Genomic DNA, 18433 nt, shown 5'->3' on the forward strand with positions numbered 1-18433 from the left:
TGGCGGATTAGGGACATTAATGTCTATGAATTGCTTAATGTATTTAATGTATTAAACATATTTAACTATGTTTTTTTTTTTTTTTGACAGATTCAACAACTTTTAATAATTTGCAAGCTAAATTGTAATGAACTTAACAGGCACAACCAGGGTCTAGTCAGGAACAGTAGTGTACATGGATCAACCATTGCTGGGGGCCTGTATGGGGTAAGGAAGCTGTCAAAATATTTACATGCATAAGACAGATATGCGTGCATATTAGTCTATAGGTCTGCAAACATAAATATAGTTGTGCAAAAAATGAATATTTGTAAACTCTTGACTGAATTCAGTTGTACATAAAATGTAGTGTGTGTGTTATCTGTCAGAATAGGAATGAAAAAGTTTTGACATCAAGAATTACAAATATGAAATGCAACCTTACGATTGCACTTTCATCATCACAAATATGAATTCACCAATGTGACTACTGTCAAAAATAAGACACCACTTCACAGGCATTATTTATGGAGCAGAAGAAACATCGCTTCTACAGACTATAGGGATGGGAATCGATCAGAATTTTACGATTCCATTATCAATTTTGCTTATCAATTCTCATTGGGTGAGGGAATACAAGAGTACAAACGGGTGTGTTTCCATTAACTATCTTCTATATTTCCATCTCTGCACAGAAAATATACCATATACAGTATGTACAAATAGGAATAACAAATGATGCCGGGCCCGTTTGGGGGGGGCAGTGAAAGTGAAACTAAAGACGCTTTACTAATTCCTCCCAGGCCTTATTTTGCCAGTTCGACTCAGCTCAGCTTGTCTCCTGTTGTTATGCACCTCATTTCCTTTCTCCTACCTTCGGAAACATGTATTTGAGGGGGTACGATGTTTGTTGCTCGCACCGGAACTGGGCCCGGCGTTCACTCTACCGCAACATTCACAAGCGTCGCTAAGTAGCATATCCAATACATGACATTCCTGGAAATGAATCACATGCTGTGTGGACAAATGTTGGAGCATATTGGAGGGATTCCACCCTTTTGAAGACAGGGAAGCTTTGCAAGTGTTACAAGTGGCCCTAGTGTTGTCTTTTTAGACCATTTTTGCCTCAACACCATGTTGGCTATGTTCAGACCAAAATAATGCAGCGTACCTGTGACTTCATCGCGCATGCACAATGAAGGTGGAATCGATAAACAGAATCATTAAGCAGGCAGGCAAACGATTTAAAGGAATTGAGCTACTGGGATCCGGGACTCAAAAAGAACCGACTCTCGATTCCCATCCCTAACAGACTATGCATGAGTTTAGGTTCCCTTTCCACGGCAAGATCAAGGCAAGATTGGGCAGGATCTCTGTGCAAGATGGAGTATGGTGACATACTTTTGACAGTAGAATAACGCTGATGAATTCGAATTCATAATGGAGAAAGCGCAATCATAAAGTTGCATTTTATGTTTGTAATTCTTGTTGTCAAAACCTATTCATTTGTATTCTTACAGATAAAATACACACAATACATTTTACGTACGACTGAACTCATTCAAGAGTTTTCAAATATTTATTTTTTGCACAACTATAGACTAATATGCACGCCTGTCTATCTTATGCATACACATATTTTGATAGCAGCCTCACTCTATAGCCTGGGCTGTATAACAACAGGTGTATTTAGGCTATTGAATTAAATGTACACATTTAATACATAATAGATTTCTCTGGTGTGGTGTCCAACTGCTAATGTGTGGTTGGAAGTTTAAAGTGGTTGTGGTTGATGTGAGGAAGTGGTACGTATGTGTCCATGGGTTTTATTGGTGAAGCTATGAAGTTTCTGGTGATGTAAGAAATGTCTCAGCCAGAATCATCTTTGTTTCTTTTTTCTCGTAGAGTACATACAGACCTTTATATTTGCTAAAAAGGATAATCAATCATCTGTGTGTCAGCTAGGAGAAATCTCATGAAATTAGCAAACCCAGTTAAGTCAGGTAACCATAAGATTGCTGAAATCAGTTCTTTTCCTGACAGTCATTCAGAGTAGCTAAGGCTTCATAATCTTTACCAGTTTCTTGGCTGACTTGAGCTTACTCTTACTTCCTTCTTGTAGTTCACACTTAATTACTTTGTTGTTGTTATGGGTTTAATGGATACAAACATAGGCTAACTAGGTTTATCTACTCTCCATAGGCTAGCTGCACGATAATTACACTACATTCAGACAGCAGGTTGTAATGCACAATTTGGATTTTTTGGTGAAATGCGATTTTTTTGTGTGCTCGTTCATATTACACAAAATGCGACTTCCATCAGTTTTGAGTATGAACTGAATGCGACCCTGAAGTGGCCCGCATGTGCAAAAGAGGTCCTGACTTAATATGTGACCACACAGGCACGCACTGTGTTTATGTAAGTAAATATACTTTTCCCACCGCTCCTCCTCCTGGGATGCAGAATTGTGACATTTGTCGCATTTCAATGACATAAAGGTCGGATAAATGCAACCTGGCCATTCAGATAGAAGTTGCACTGCAAAATATCAGATATGTATCGGATTGAGGACCACATATGAAAGTGACCTGGGCTGGATTTGAAAAAAATCAGATTTGTGCTGTTCAAACTGTCTTTAACAGATTGGATACAGGTCACATATGGGCAAAAAAAATCAGATTTGGGCCACATTTGCCTGCAGTCTGAACATAGCCTTAGCCTTTTCCAGTAATAACTCATGTAATGTTTGTAAGATCAAAGTGGATTCCAGGTCCCTCAAATCACTCTTTTTCATTCTTTTGCCAACTAATAAGTATCATAAAGTGAGCAGACTCTATCATTTTAGGAAACATAGCTAACTCCAAATTTGCTGGAATTAGTTAACTTCTCGATTAGTCATGGTGGTGTAAATTTTGGCTGTTTAAAAATACCATGTGTTTTTCCTTATTTTGACGCTCGTGACGCCAGGATCAACACAAACGACATGGATCGTAATTCAGAAGAGATGAAGACAAAAAGGCAGAAAATGTCTATACACTCACTTTACATCACTGGAACCATCACTTTTACGCCTTTAAACTTTTAAGCTTTCACACAAACATTAAAAACATTTGGCTTTATTTTTTTTTTCAGTTGTATTTTAGTTCTGTCTTAAGTTAGTCAGTTGGATCCACATGTGTTGAAGACTCCACTCCACATATTGTTTGTAGATGGCATTTGACTTGTTTGTTGTTGTTTATATTCTTCCAGCATGTATTTTTGTCCTCTGTAGGGGACAAGAGGTTCACAGCTTTACTTAAAAAAGGGGGGCAAAAAAGGAAAAAAAAAAAAAAGATGCCCACTGCAAAGAATATTTAAAAAAAAAAAAAAAAAAGTATTTAATATTAAATCTGTGGCATCATGCAAACTTCCAATCAAGGCAATTATTTAATGTAAAAAAAAAGCCAAAACTTTTACTTTCCTAGGTCTTAGGAGGAAATATAGATATATATTTATATACTTTTATAATTTTGTTATTTTCAAATAGATATTTTTATATATCCTATTACTTTTATAGTCTTTGTGGCTGTTTTAGTTGGTTCTGGAATAAATTAACCCTTTCATGCATAGTGGTCACTCCAGTGGACCGCTATGCAAAGCTGTTCTCTTGTATATTCATGGGTTTTGTTGTTTTAGTTCCATATCAGCTCATGTAGTGGACAGTTATGCATCATCTCATACACTGACATTCATACCATTACTGTAACTGGGCTGTTCTTGATAAACCTGATATGCAGTAACACATTTGAGTGTAAATCAATAGCTGATTGTCATTAGATTGTAATTAACAGTTTTGTTTTTTACAATTTTTTTTTTTTGCATGTTATCTCCGTGAAGTGAATAATAATAATAATAATAATAATAATAATAATAATAATAATACATTGTATTTGTATGGCGCTTTTTGTGGTGCTCAAAGACACTTTACATACAGTGTAAGTAGTATTCAGAGTATGTTAAAATATTAGAAAACATCAGATTAGCAGCATAAAAAATGTTTTTATTTCGTAGTTTTCACCTAGTATATCAGTAAATACACGTTGCTTTCTTTCAAAAATTAATCGCATGGTATCATCTGACTCAACATTTTTGCAAATCCATGAAAAATAAGTTCTTTAAAAAAAGTTAACCGCATTATTTTTTCCATGCCTAAAGAGGAATAAAAACAGGACAAAAACATATTGATGAAGGTTCTCATAATTCATGCATGAAAGGGTTAAGGGCACATTATTTGGTTTATATTTTTTTTTGCAATTTTTTTCTGTCTTTTCAATTAATCGTTTAATCGAATCGAAGAAAATTATCAATATATTAATCCTCCAGTATCCGGGTGTACCTTTTAGGCACACTTTGCACTTTGTGTTAAAAAAAACTTCACATTACTTTTCACAATTTAAATAAGGTTAGAATTCAAAAGTTGTTCATTTTTGCATGATCTTTAAAATTCTGGCCACCAACTAAAATTTGCACATTGTAAACAAAAGAAAATTACAAGACTAGCATCTGTCTCCAAAGTGTGCCTAAAACACACTATTTCTTCCATTTGATATGTATAATTAGGACTGACCTTGATTTACAAAAATAAAACCAAATTAGAGCAGAAAAACAAATCAATATATAATATTTAATAGTTTGATGTATAGGTGTGCATTTTTTGCACACTTGGTGACAGATGCTAGTATTTTTGAACATTTGACCTTGCGCCAAAAATAATAATGGAAATTAACTGATGTTGGAGTTAATCATTGACATATGCCAGGCTGCAAAAATCTAATAACATGTAATCCACTTTTTATGTTGTATATTGGAAAAAAAAAAAAAAAAGTGTGTTTTTTGCATCCAAAAAAAAAAAAAGAAGTTTGTTTACATTACAAACACGGCATTTAAAGGGTAAAAAAATTTGACAATTATTGAGTATTTGGTATTTTTATTTATGGCTCAAGTTGATGAAATAGAAAAAAAGTGTAAAAGAATTAAAAACAAACTGTATGAAAATTTTTTGACATTATTCCACAAGTGTGCCAAAAACGCACACTTGGTACTTAGTAAGTAGTAGTAGTAGTAGTAGTAGTAGTAGTAGTAGTAATAGTAGTAGTAGTAGTTTATTTCGAGCACATAGAATCATCAGATAACAAAGAATCATACAACATGGTCAAAACAAATAAATAAATGCAATTTTTTGCGCTCGAAAAGGAGTGGGAAGAAGTATAACTTATTGACTCCCACCCCCTTTTTACAATCTAATAATCAAACTAGATCCGCCTACTTTGCTTTGTTAACACACATTTTCCTCTGTATAAATATATATATATATATATATATATATATATATATATATATATATATATATATATATATATATATATATTTTTTTTTTTTTTTTTTTTTTTTACAATAACACAAAACATCCATAAAAACCACTCATATACACTTTTTTAAAGTCACCTCATACACAATCAGATTTGCAATAATCAACCGTTTTCAATATAAACTATAATATACATATCCACCTCAAATATTTACTCCAAATACAATGATTAATAAATCTGATAGTATCTTCCTATCATGATAACCAATTAACTATAATGTCTTAGTTTATGCGTACTTCTAATGCTCTATATTTTGTTATTATAGTGGATTTATACATCCTTTTAAATGCACAGACTGAAGAAGACATTTTTAAGTTTTGCTCCAGATTATTCCACAGATGTACCCCTCTAACAGATACACTGGCTTTTTATGTTAGTTCGACACTAAATTTTCTTATAGATTTCAGTTCCCCTTAAATTCTAATTCCTTTGCCTGGGCTCAGACATCTTCTGTAGACTGTAGGGGAGCATATGTTCATGGGCTTCAGACTTTAGAATAAGAGTACTGAGGTCAACCAGATCGTGTAGTTTAGAGGGCCATGCTGGACGGGATACCGCAGGGTTAATTGATTACAAAAACAATCGATATGTGCAGCTGTACTTAGGCCCGGTACCTGCGGACCCAGCCTGGCGGTGGTGGTGGTGGGAGGGGGGTCTCCTTTAAGCCCCCGCCCCCCCCCTCCTCCTCCTCATGACGCTCCCTCGCGCTCACACATTCCTTCCTCTGCTCTGACTTTGACTCGTTCCTTAAAAACTTTTCACACATATCGATAACCTTCGGCCAAACCGCTCCTGTTCCGGACAGAAATGACAGTTCGTTCTTCGGGAACTCGTCTCCGTGGGCTCCTCTTCTGACAGGTAAACCCATTCTTCTTTTTTTTCCTCCTTTATTCCTTTCAGAGTTCACAGGTTTTTCGTGGTGGTCGATGTGAACAAGGAGACTTTTGTGCACTTTCGGATTATCGATACTATCGGTGATTGATATAGATCAGCTGTCTGCCGGAACAGGACAATGAAAGGTGGAAAAGTCACATTTTTTTCCCATTAAGTTGAAATAAAGACAATAGAAAGGATAAGGGAACGTAAATGTGTCATGTTTTCCCTTTGAAACCAGACGCATTAGTTGACTATTAAAGGGGATTCCATTTATGGTGAGACTTTCTACTGGGTCCTCCTTCTGTAACTGGAAGAACCTACTAAGTTATCTAGTGCTAAAACTGTTTTAAGTGCTGTTTTTGCAGTTTAAATGCTGATTTCCTCCTATAATACTCTACTCCAGTCTGTAACAGTGGACTTTCTGTAGTAATAAGGTGCCTTTAACCCATAAAGACCCAGTGCTACTTTTGTGGCAGCTCCCAAATGAATTTTTCCCTCTATTAAACCTTTCTTAAATGATTAATCATCCCAATAATGCTAATATTATCCTCTGTATTTTGCATTTTTTCCTGTGAAAATCATACATTTTCATATTTTTATTGAACTGATCATGTACATGTTCATAAAAGCTCAGAGTAAAGTTGGAGGTTATTATATCGGCTAAAATTTACTTAGGGGTTAAATGAGTGGCCATTTTGTCCAAAAAAAAAAAGCTGTAAGAAATGCATAGAACTGTGTTGAAATAATGCTAATACATTTGTGCACAGATTACTGATATTATTTGACAGTGGAAGCTATATTTTCAGAAATGTTGGATTTTGAATAGCACGTGTATGTGAAAATTTTTGCTGGTGGACGGACGTGACATTACCCATGATGATCTGGTCAGTACCAGTACTTTATTAGTAATAAACGTATATCCTTACTATTGCTAATTCTCCTCTTCTTCATAAATGTTAGTATTGTGGATCTAAAACAATAACAGCTTAACAAAAACACAAAATGTGGCAGTGGACGGATGTGACATGGTTGTTACGGATCCCATCATACTGATGCTCTGCAGCCATGTCACCGTTTCCACAAATGATCTCTGTGCAAAAACTAGTATCATAATTATTTATTGTATAGTTTATCATCATACTAAAGAGTAAATAACAATATAGAATTGTTATTTATTTATAAAAATGCTTATTATTAGAAAACTGTTGATTTAAAAAGTGACGTGTGACATTCTTAATGTATGTATTGGCATAACATAAGCAGGATGGATCAGCACCATACTCCAGATTGCAACCTGTAAAAATAAAACATGTGATATGTAGAATGTAATCTTGTAAGAAAAATTGGGGAATCTAAAATAATAGAATTTTTTTTTTTCAGGTAAATTCAGTTAAAATATAACTTGGCCATTTGTGACATGAAAATATAGCATTAATTGTGATGAAATTGGACATTTCTGACTTGAAAACATAATTCATATGACCATCAACATTGTGCAACATAACTGAAATCCTGTAAATTTGCATAACTTGCATTTACCAACACAAAGTTCCTTTGGGGATTCACTTATATTAATTTCTTATGCACAAAGACATAAATAAGACCTCTAAGCAAATTTTAGCTGATATCAGAAAAAGAAAACTGTAGAAAAGTCAATTTTTCATCAAAATACATCATAAACTGAAGTGTCTCCATCCGCTGTCATTTATCAAACTCCATGGGTTTTACTGGTGAATCAGTCTTGTAGAAGATGACAGATGGTGTTTCCATGTTCACTACAGAGCCTTTGAACATCCAAATGGGTCATATCTAATGACCATGAAAAGATAACAAACTCCATTTTACCTGAATTTTTTCAACATATGGGTAGGTTTAGTGGAGCAGAAGTTATTAAACATTTTAGATCAGTAGGTGCTTTTGGTTGCCAGGGGCTGTTTGGGTCTTTAAGGGTTAAGGACCATAATATGAGTAAAGTCTTTCATTGCTGGTGAACACATCTATAGTTAGTTCTAACCACACTGAGATTGTTCTCCTAAATATTATTCTAGTCGACATTTTACAGTTAGAGTGCAGATTTTACAGGCTCATTCATGTCAACCCGTAGACAACTTAGACCAACAGAAAATAAATTAACAAAGAATACTGTCAGTATATATTTGGTGTCTGTAGTAGTAATCTGGAAATTAAATGCAAAAGTCTTGCATTTATTCTCTTAATATGATGTTGCCACTGCACCTTGACATTGACAACAAATCTGTTCATTACCATAAAGATGGACAAAATTCTCTCTAAACGGCTGCATATATTTCACATCATTTTTTATTCTCATGAGATTATTCAGGAAGCTCTTATGCCCTGTGGATTAGGCATTATCATCCTTTCAACAGCCATTCTTTCAGGTTTTTCCTTTAATTTGTCAATCAAACAGCCTAATGTGTCTGTCTTTTACTAACAGGATGTCATCTGAAGTTAGATGAGGTTATCATCAGGAAGTAGATTTTTCCACATCCTTTATAAGCATGTGCTCAGACTGTAGGTGCAGATGCATTATGGGTCGATCAGTAGCCTACTTGTTGAACAATGACATTATTTCATGCTTGAAAGAGACAGTTAAAGAAAACAGTGATTTTACTTGTTTTCAACCCTTCTTTGTGGTTCAAACATGTTAAATAGCCAAAAAAACAGAACATTAACACTTCATTACCCAGAGTCCAAGACAACAGTGGAGTGCATTTGAAAAGGATTTAGCACATATTTTAAATGATTGTTTAATAAATGAGTTGACACTTAAGAGATCATTAAAATGTATTGTGATTACTGATTAACAGGTCATCCACACGAAAAAACAGTATCCAATTACTGAGCCAATATTGGAAGTGAATCATTGGCTTTACTACTCTTTAGTCAGTGCATTACCTGGAAACTATTTTGAAGCAGCACATGGGTAAACGGGTATGTAAACTGACCAATGTACTGATCAACTGATCGAATAGTGACTTAAAAAAGGTCTAGTTTATAGAACCCAGTCATTTTACTATTTATCGGGGTCTTCTTGACATAAGGGTTTGGAACAGCACCCAAGTAATTTAAGGAAAATTAACATAAATAAATGTGGAGAGTATCAAGTGACTTTTCCACAAGCTAAGGCTACATTCAGACTGCAGGCAAATGTGGCCCAAATCCGATGTTTTTTTGTCCATATGTGACCTGTATCAAATGTGTTAAAGACAGTTTGAACAGCACAAATTCGATTTTTTCAAATCCGACCCAGGCCACTTCTAATATTTTGCAATACGACTTCAGTGTGAACAGCCAGGTCGCATTTATCCGACCTTTATGTCATTGAAATGCGACAAACGTCATAAATCTGCATCCTACACACAACGAGACGAGATACCTCATTATTTACTTTCGTAAACACAGCGTGTGCCTGTGTGGTCACGTATTACATCAGGACCTCTTTTGTTACTTCGGGGTTGCATTCAGTTCATACTCAGAACTGATAGAAGTCGCATTTAATGTGTAATATAAATGAGTACACAAAAAAATCAGTTTTCATCAAAAAATCCAAATTATGCCTTGACTTACTGTCTGAACGTAGCTGTAGTCTCACTTTTATCTGCCGTAGTTTTCCAACTTTTTGTGCACAGTAGGACTACAACTAATGGTTATTTTAATAGTCGACTAGTCAACTATTGTAATGACTAGTCAGGTTATGAACTCTTAAAAAAAAACAACAACTAAACAGTGGCTCTTATTTATATTTATTTATCAGTAAAATACATTTTTCTTTCCTTCAACAAGAACACTTGGTGCACAGCAGTTAGAATGCATAACAAAGTTTGTTGAACAAATTTTCAACTCAGTATTCAACAAATATTTGCTGTAACAGCAATAAAATACTTTTTTCCCCTTAAACAAAAGTGCATTTTGTGCATAACAAGTCCAGTATCTAACAAAGTCTGTTAAATTAATAACTAAATACTCAAGAGTTGCAATCAGCAATAAAATATTTTTTTTTCCTTAAATTGAAGTACATGACATCACTAACGACCTGTCAACTAGTAAATTAGTCATCAACTAACTTTGTGAAATTGTGCACATTTATAATGAAAAAATATACAGTTTCTTGCATCACCCTTGCACTCAAGTCTTCCATAAATTTAGGGAAAATATTGGAGTTTAGATCACATCTAAGCCCTCTGAAAACCATAGAACATTTGCACTGTTGTCATATCAGCTTGTATTTGGCCATAACTAGCTCTTAAATCTGTCAGACTTGTCTATCTGTAATAAAACATATTCAGCCATTAAAATATTTGATAGTCATGGCTCTTCTGTAAGTTCAATCCAAATATTTGTCCAGTAAATTCCTTTGATTTTGTTAGAGATAAATGAGTCTAGTTGTGTTTTTGGCTTCTCCAACTCTGCTACATGTTGAACATCCTAGAGAGGAACAGGTCAGAGGTCAGCCTAAACCTCCCCTGTTTATTGAACAACACAACCCTCCACAGCTCACTCTGTTAGAATGGACTCTAGATGTTGTTAAATCACTACCAAATGGTTTTCCACTGGGCCGTTGCCAAGAGCTCCACCAAGGTCATGGAAGGAACCCTCATGTTCGGAGCAGAGACGGTGGCCAGCTTGTGTCTCACTTTGGTTTGGAAGTTGTTTCACTAGACTGGAATAATATTGGTGCAGTAATGGGCTGTTGAGGAACCCTGGGCCTGTAGTCTGGACGTCTGGGTTAACAAGACCAGACATGGAAGCAAATCTGAGCTCAGCTAAACACCTCTGATATGACAACTGGACGGCAGCTATGACTGGACTCTTATCTATACCAGTATGACATTTTAAATACCGTTTCTTATGTAACTCTTAAAGACCCACAACTGTTCTTGTCACAGCTTCCAAATGACGCTTTTGTCTTTCCCAAATTATTTACCATCATTTATTATAATATTATCCTCTGCATTTTGCATTCTTCACTAAAAATCAGGTATTTTCCTATATTTAATGTACTGGTCATGTAAATTTTCATAAAAGCTCAGAGTAAATTCAAAGCTTATTGGATCAAATCAGAAAAAAAAAATAGGAAAAAGTGACTTTAAAAAATGTACATATATATATATATATATATATATATATATATATATATAATTAATTGAACATAAACCCAGTGTCTCCATCCACTGTCATTGTTCAGACTCCATGGGTTTTATTGCTGAATCAATGTTGTAGAAGATGTCGGTGTTTCTGTGTTCACTACGGAACCTCTGAACGTCCACATGGGTCATATCTGGTGACCATGAGAAGATGACAAACTGCATTTTACACCAATTATTTACATATATTTGATAAGATTAGTGGATCAACAGGTATTAAACAGTTTACATCAGTAGATGATTTGGTTGGCGGTGGATGGTTGGGTCTTTATAGGTTAATGTACTCTTTGCAAAAGTTTGAAATGACATGTACATTGCGATTAAAACATAATTGAACAGTACAGAGGTTTATTTTAACATCAGCTACCTTCATTTAACATTAGATGATCTGTATTTAACAGAGAAACTAGTGTGGGTCTAATTTTAGCGTAATATTGGTTTTAATTATACACATATGTTATGAAAAGGAAGACATTTATTGGCATAGAATTATGATATGAGTCACACAGATGCTTTAGAGTTACATTAGAGTGGAAAGACTTTTTTTTTTTTTTCATTTTTAAAAATCCATCGAGACAAGGTAGGATGATGGAAACACAACTGACACAGATGTATATAAAGTTAGGAAAATGTGCACTAGTGTTTACTTCATGTCGATATAGAATAGAATATGATAGAATAGACTATATCTTTATTGTCACTGTTACGGGAACAATGAAAATCAGTTTAACAGCTCTGTTCTGTTTAGGAGCAGATTCTCAAAGTGCAAAAAGATCTAAAAAACTAGGCTATCACATGAAAATTATATGCTGAAAAATACTGTCAATATACCAAACAATAAAGAAATACTGAAAAAATATACAAAAGGCCAACTCTGTACCACAGATAGAACAAATATCTGCAATATATAAAGGATATATACAAGGTAAAATTTAAAACAAGGTGCGTGAGTAATGAGTATTGCACTGAGGGAAGGTGAGTATTGCATTATTAGTTAGAGTGTTGTAATTATTGACAACACTTTGCAGTAATATTAAATCATAAGTATGCAAAAATGTAAAGCTTATAGTCAGAGTAGAAGACAAAGCCATCAGCTTATGCCTCCAGAAACTAGAGAAAACTGGAGAAAAACATGTCATAGTTTGGTTGTAGCTTGTCTAAATTTAAACGAGAGAAAAACTGTTTCAGATTGTGGATTGTCAGATTGTGACTGTGCAGTAGACATTGTTATGATCCTTTGGCCAGATTGCATAAAAGATTTAAAGGTTTATAGCTTAATTTGTTTCATATTGAAGTATGGCAGGATATGAAAGATTCGTATTGAATGAGAAATGAAAACCCAGCAGTAGAAAGTGGAGGTTTTCAGTGATTCCCAGTGTGTGAGGCAGCGCGGTGTTGAGTCCGAACTGCTCCATAACGGCCGACATCGGTATGGAAAGGCCGCATCATCAGACTACAGCTGGATCTAATTATTCAAGGAATGCAGTCAGAAAAGGTTGTGCACAATATGGTCCAGCTCTCATATCCTCCTCTTTGCCTCTCAGCTGATCTCCTTCAGCGATGCCCCGGCCCCTTCTCTGATGAGACCATGAGGACCCACACCCGCGGGGCCCCCACAGTCTTCTTCATAAGTCTGCTGTGGCCCCTCCTCACTCAGGCGGGGGCCACATTGGACCCCAGCGGAGGAATCCCCTTCATGGGAGGCAACTACGATGGCCATCCCATGCTGTTTTTCAGCCGGGGGGACGTGGAGGAGCTGCAATACGCTGCCGCTGGGACTCATCGGGAGATGGCGAGGCGAATCCGCGAGGCGGGGGAAACCATGCTGGAGCACCCAGAGGAGTACCTGCCCCCCTGGAGCCCTGCAGAGTACAGTGCCCGCTGGAACGAGGTGTACGGAAACAACCTGGGGGTGCTGTCCATGTTCTGCCTGCTGTACCCACACCGGGCGGGGGCTCTGGACCTGGCCAAGGACTACATGGAGAGGATGGCAGCTCAGCCTAGTTGGTAGATTTTCTATCTTTTATTTTTCCTTCCATACGTTTAGATGTCCAACAATCAATGCTTGAACCATCATGTTTTTGTTTGGATTTTATTTGTTTTCTCTGTTCAATGTTTATTGAACCGCAAAAAATTTACTTGTTGAGTTTAAACTCTCTTTCCCAGGGTGGCCTGGCCAAGACAGCAGCAGCAGCAAAAGTTACAGAAAATAGAGATTTCATCCATACATCCACACCAAAAACACAAACAAAACACATTGTAAAACTCAGTGCTGAAACCATACATAGAACACCAAACTAAAAACACCACTAATAATTTTGAAAGGGACTAAAAGTATAATCAACAATGTTCCTAAAAGCATCTCAAAGTAGAACCCAATTCTATCAGTTTGAAAAAAAATCTACATTCCAGACTTTTCCCATTCATTTAAAATGACTTTGACTGTATTTACAGAGACCGGCTCCTTCATTTTTATCTCATTCTGTAGGTTGTCCCAGGCAGTGGAACCAGAACATTTAAAAGTTTTCTGATTTTGACAGTAAAAGCAATTGTTGAGAACTTTGGACTTCACTGTACTTAGTAGATTGATATAATTCTAATCAAAAAAAAAACCCAAAGGAATCACGTGAACCACAAGAAGATGCATGTTAACTCATGAACGGTAAATCTCAAATATATTTATTTATCATCTGTTAACCTTTATTTAACCAGGAAAAATACTCGTTGAGATTAAAAGTCTCTTTTACCAGAGTATCCTGGCCAAGACAGAAGTAGCAGAAGGTACAGAAAATAGAGATTTCATCCATACATCCACACTAAAAATATACATAAAACACATCATAAAACTCAATTCTAAAACCATACATAAAAGCGCTATGCTAATAACATGCATAATACACCATTAATCACTTAAAAGGGACTAAAAGTATACAACAGTGTTCCTTAAAAGCATCTCAAAGCAGAACCTGTTTCAGTTTGAAAAACATCTACATCGAGATTTATTTTTTTCACATTCATTAAAATGAATTTGACCAGTTTTACAGAGACCAGCTCCTTCAGTTTTATCTCTTTCTGTAGGTTGTTCCAGGCAGTGGGAGCAGAAAATGTAAAAGCTTTCCTTCCCAGTTCGGTTCTGACTTTTGGTCCCAACAGATGTAGACCAGTAAATATGATGGAAGCAGAAATTAAAAAAACATTTAGAAATTTAAAAAATACCATTGTTTTATTCGTAAAAAGCAATAGTAGTAATAATAATAGTAATAATAATAATAATAATAATAATAATACACCTTTCTTTTTTAACTAATTTGGGAATTTCCAACTTAGAGTACCTACCTGCATGTCAAACTTTGTAGTGAAAAGCTGATTTGGCTCTGCATGCAAGTTACATGACTTAATCATCATTCCGATTTCCAACTGGTGTAAAAATAGCTGTGGGGGCAGTGCAAAATTTGATAAAAAGTAGAAACTCAGTTTCAGAATTTTGGCCCCCACAGGCACAATATCAGACTTGATGTAAATCTCTCAATTATATGGTGGCACATGTAATGAATTTTTTAAATGTGTATTCTAATGTCATGTATCTGCTTCATTTACACGACATGCTGGTGGCACAGTAGGTTCTGATATCATTCTGATGCAGGGAAATAAACTGTCCAGGTTGTGTGACTGGTTAGACTTTATTTACAAACTTCATGCTCATCTTGGCTCAAAGTTCAGGGCTCTGTTGCAAAATAGTGACGGGGGAGAAGTTGTTGTGGTGGATTATTTGCGCGTGCAGAGTGAGCTGTGACATTAGACTGTAAGATAAGACCACATAAGAAGTAGGCTAAGTGGTCAAAATGTTGTCAGTGTGTAGTTGTATTTCTAAGGTTAGTATTCTAACAGATTATATCCTTTGATTTTCCCACATCAACGAGTCTCAACGAACTTAGTAGAGCTGTTGAGTTCCAAAGGTTGTCCTGGATATTGATGCCCACTTAGCCAACTTTTCAGACTGCCTTAGCAACTCTTTTTCAAAAAGCACTTCGCAACAAATTTAGCTACTTTTAAAATTTGTTTGTAACCTTTCATCAACTTTATAAAAAGTGACTCAAACACAAAAACACACACATTTTTCCTCACCATTGACAGGAAATGACACCAAATGATTTATTTGGTCAGTCATACAGTATAAACCCACGGTCTGTTTATAGATGTAAAAATCAGTGTTTCCAACTTAGACACTTATTTAGTGATTTTTCAGACCCTTCAAGAGACTCTTATCAAAAAAGCAACTTGTGACAAATCTATTCCCTTTTTCTGGTGTTATTAGAGACTTTTGGAGACTCTGGTGGGAAAGCACGTAATTGTTTGTCCAAAACAAATCACTGAATAGAAATCACTACTATTGACCTTGACAGTTTTCCCTATTTTCTCTTTTTGGTCCATTTAAATTGTTAATGTAGACTGAAAATTAAAAATGTTCTGCTTAAAAATGTTCAAGTTTTTACCGTGACTTCTTGTAGTCTCCCAAGTGTACCGTATGATTAATCATAAGTGCTGCGCACTATTAATACCCCTCAGCCAAATATAGTGTAATATTCTGTTGAAAGTTACAGCCCTATAATTTAGATTAGATTGTCTTTGTGTAGAACCTTACTACATACAGTACATGTTTAGATTTGAAAGTAATCAGATACTATAACTGCACAAGGTCATTTGACTTTGAAAAGGTAGGTCAAGGTCACGTATTTTCAATAGACTTCTGCTCCATGCCAAGATGCATTCACAGTATAAATTTGGTACAGATATGTCAATGCGTTCTTCAGATAATGCGATTATATCGTTAAATGGACAGACAGATGACAAAATTATCACAATACCCCTCAGTCGAGGGGCAAAAACCAAACTAAACTGAAGACAATGAAGAGAAAAACTAAACAAACAAACAAACAAATAGACAAATAAATAACTAACCTAAGTAACTCCTCCAGAGTGTCTCTTTTGGGTCCCCAAGCCCAGATAAAGGACAGAGGATAGAGGACAGTTGAAACAGGGACATTAAAAAAAACAAGAATTGACAGAGTATAGTTCATTTGTAGTTCTAAACATGTTATTCTTCTCTCCTACATCATTCATTACAATTACACACATTTACAATAATGCAAATTAGGTGATGACTTCATTTAGCAACTTCTAGTGACTATTAAGACAGACAATAGATACGTTCATGGGTTGGCAACACTGGTCCTGGATATAAATTCTGCTATCTATTATGCAGTTGTATTCAGTGACTCATGTACCATACATGCAGAATAAGATACTTAATGTCCATGTGTTCCTTGTGCTGTGCTGCATCTGCACTGAGGTGGCCTGTTGATCATTGTATTCACTTACAGAGCAGAGATATTTTCACTGTAGAACAAACAATGACTCATAAGATCGTCCTGCTCTAGAGTGGAGGTGCTTCAGTTTTTGCCACTTGCAGGTCTAGTTGAGATCATTATGTTTGCTGAGATAATTCTGTGAAAGACATTAAAACCACCGTACTTGGAGCTTATCTTTCCTTTGTGTCTGAAGAACAGAAACTCCTCAATCCAGATGGTACCTGATATCCAAATTCCACCCCCGTGCCTACTGAGTATTAAGACTAAATCCCTCCCTTTTGAAATATCTTAGACAATTCCACCCCAGAGTATTCTCAGTTTTCACTGGGACAGAGATGCATGGTCAAATCTGTCTGTGGTGGTGGTGGTGGTGGAAATATGTTCAGCAGCTGTTTGCTGAACATGCCCCCTCGACAACAGGAAATGAATAGATCAGATGTGAGCTGAATACACTGCGATGTGGGTTAAGACTAAAGCTTGAGGCCAGGTGACAAGATAGGGACGAATGCCAAAGCACAAACCTTTCAAATAATCAAAAGCAGGAATTTTGGAACTCTGAACTCAGATCACTGAACTCGGATCAAATAAGACTTGTGACCCGAGCTGGGTGGTTATGGTAGTCTGTTTATTTTTTTTTTTTTTTGGGTGGGTGGGTGGGTGGGGGGCAGAAATGATTCAGCTGTTTAATACTTTTTCAGTTCTTTAATTGTTTAATAGGTTTAAAAGTTTAAAACCAGGTCAATACCCTACATCATACAGATATTTATGGATTTTTTTTGGTGAACAAGTGGATAAAATAAATTTAATTGCATGCAATTTTATTTTTTCCTTTGCCCATATACCCCTTCATGTATTTATCCCATAATGACCCAGAACTGGTTTTTGTAGTGACTTCCAAATGAATTTCTCCCTACATTTAACAATTACCAAGTGATTTATCACCATTTATTATACTATTATCTTTTGCATTTTTCAGTGAAAATCAGTCATTTTCCTGTATTTAAGTCACTGATCATCTAGATATTCAAAATTAAATTAAAAAGTCATTATATCAAAACAGAAAGTAAATGTGTAATTGAACACAAAATCAAGCATCTACAATCACTGTCATTAGTCAAACTACTTGGGTTTTATTGGTGAATCAATGTTAAAGAAGATGACGATGTTTCCATGTTCATTACAGACACTATGGATGCATCTGAAAAAGAAACACAATGCTGCTGAAATGCTATGAAATTGCATTTTGCCTGAATTATTTCACTGTGTTGATGGGATTAATTGTTCAAAAGTTCATAAACATTTTAGATCAGTAGATGCTTTTGGGTCTTCAAAGGTTAATTTAAAAATTTGGTATTTGCCTTTGTAAAATTGACTGGACAGATTCATTACAATCTGCAAGGATTCATATCAGTGTAGATTATGGATTAGTGGCATCGGAAAGTAGTAGAAACACCAAATTTGGGCTTTTAAAACTAAAACCTGGTGACTGTTTCCCACTGACTGGCTGCTCCACATCCTTGTGGACAGACCTGGAACATTATGCACTGATCAAATATTTGTTGTAGGTCCTATAGTCCCAGGTAGCCGCAGCAGAGTGTTAGTGTAAAATATTTAAACTGAAAAAAATGAACGA

The 18433-nt window shown here is 35.6% G+C and overlaps 1 protein-coding gene across 3 annotated transcripts in view; it reads left to right on the forward strand.

The window, feature by feature from the left end:
* Nucleotides 1-6107: 6107 nt before the first annotated feature.
* The window catches only part of dse (dermatan sulfate epimerase), a 38653-nt gene continuing 26327 nt past the window's right edge, over nucleotides 6108-18433 (forward strand). The window contains exons 1-2 of one of the 3 annotated variants that reach the window (XM_030127948.1): nucleotides 6108-6248; nucleotides 12976-13438. In XM_030127948.1, coding sequence (XP_029983808.1) covers nucleotides 13020-13438 — 419 coding nt within the window. In that variant the 5' untranslated portion in view covers nucleotides 6108-6248; nucleotides 12976-13019. Of the gene's footprint in view, nucleotides 6249-6319; nucleotides 6410-12975; nucleotides 13439-18433 lie in introns of those variants that run through there. The other 2 variants (XM_030127949.1, XM_030127946.1) reach the window with 2 other exon arrangements.

The sequence above is a fragment of the Sphaeramia orbicularis genome, chromosome 24, assembly GCF_902148855.1.
Source record: "Sphaeramia orbicularis chromosome 24, fSphaOr1.1, whole genome shotgun sequence".
In the NCBI taxonomy this organism is placed as follows: Eukaryota; Metazoa; Chordata; class Actinopteri; order Kurtiformes; family Apogonidae; genus Sphaeramia; species Sphaeramia orbicularis.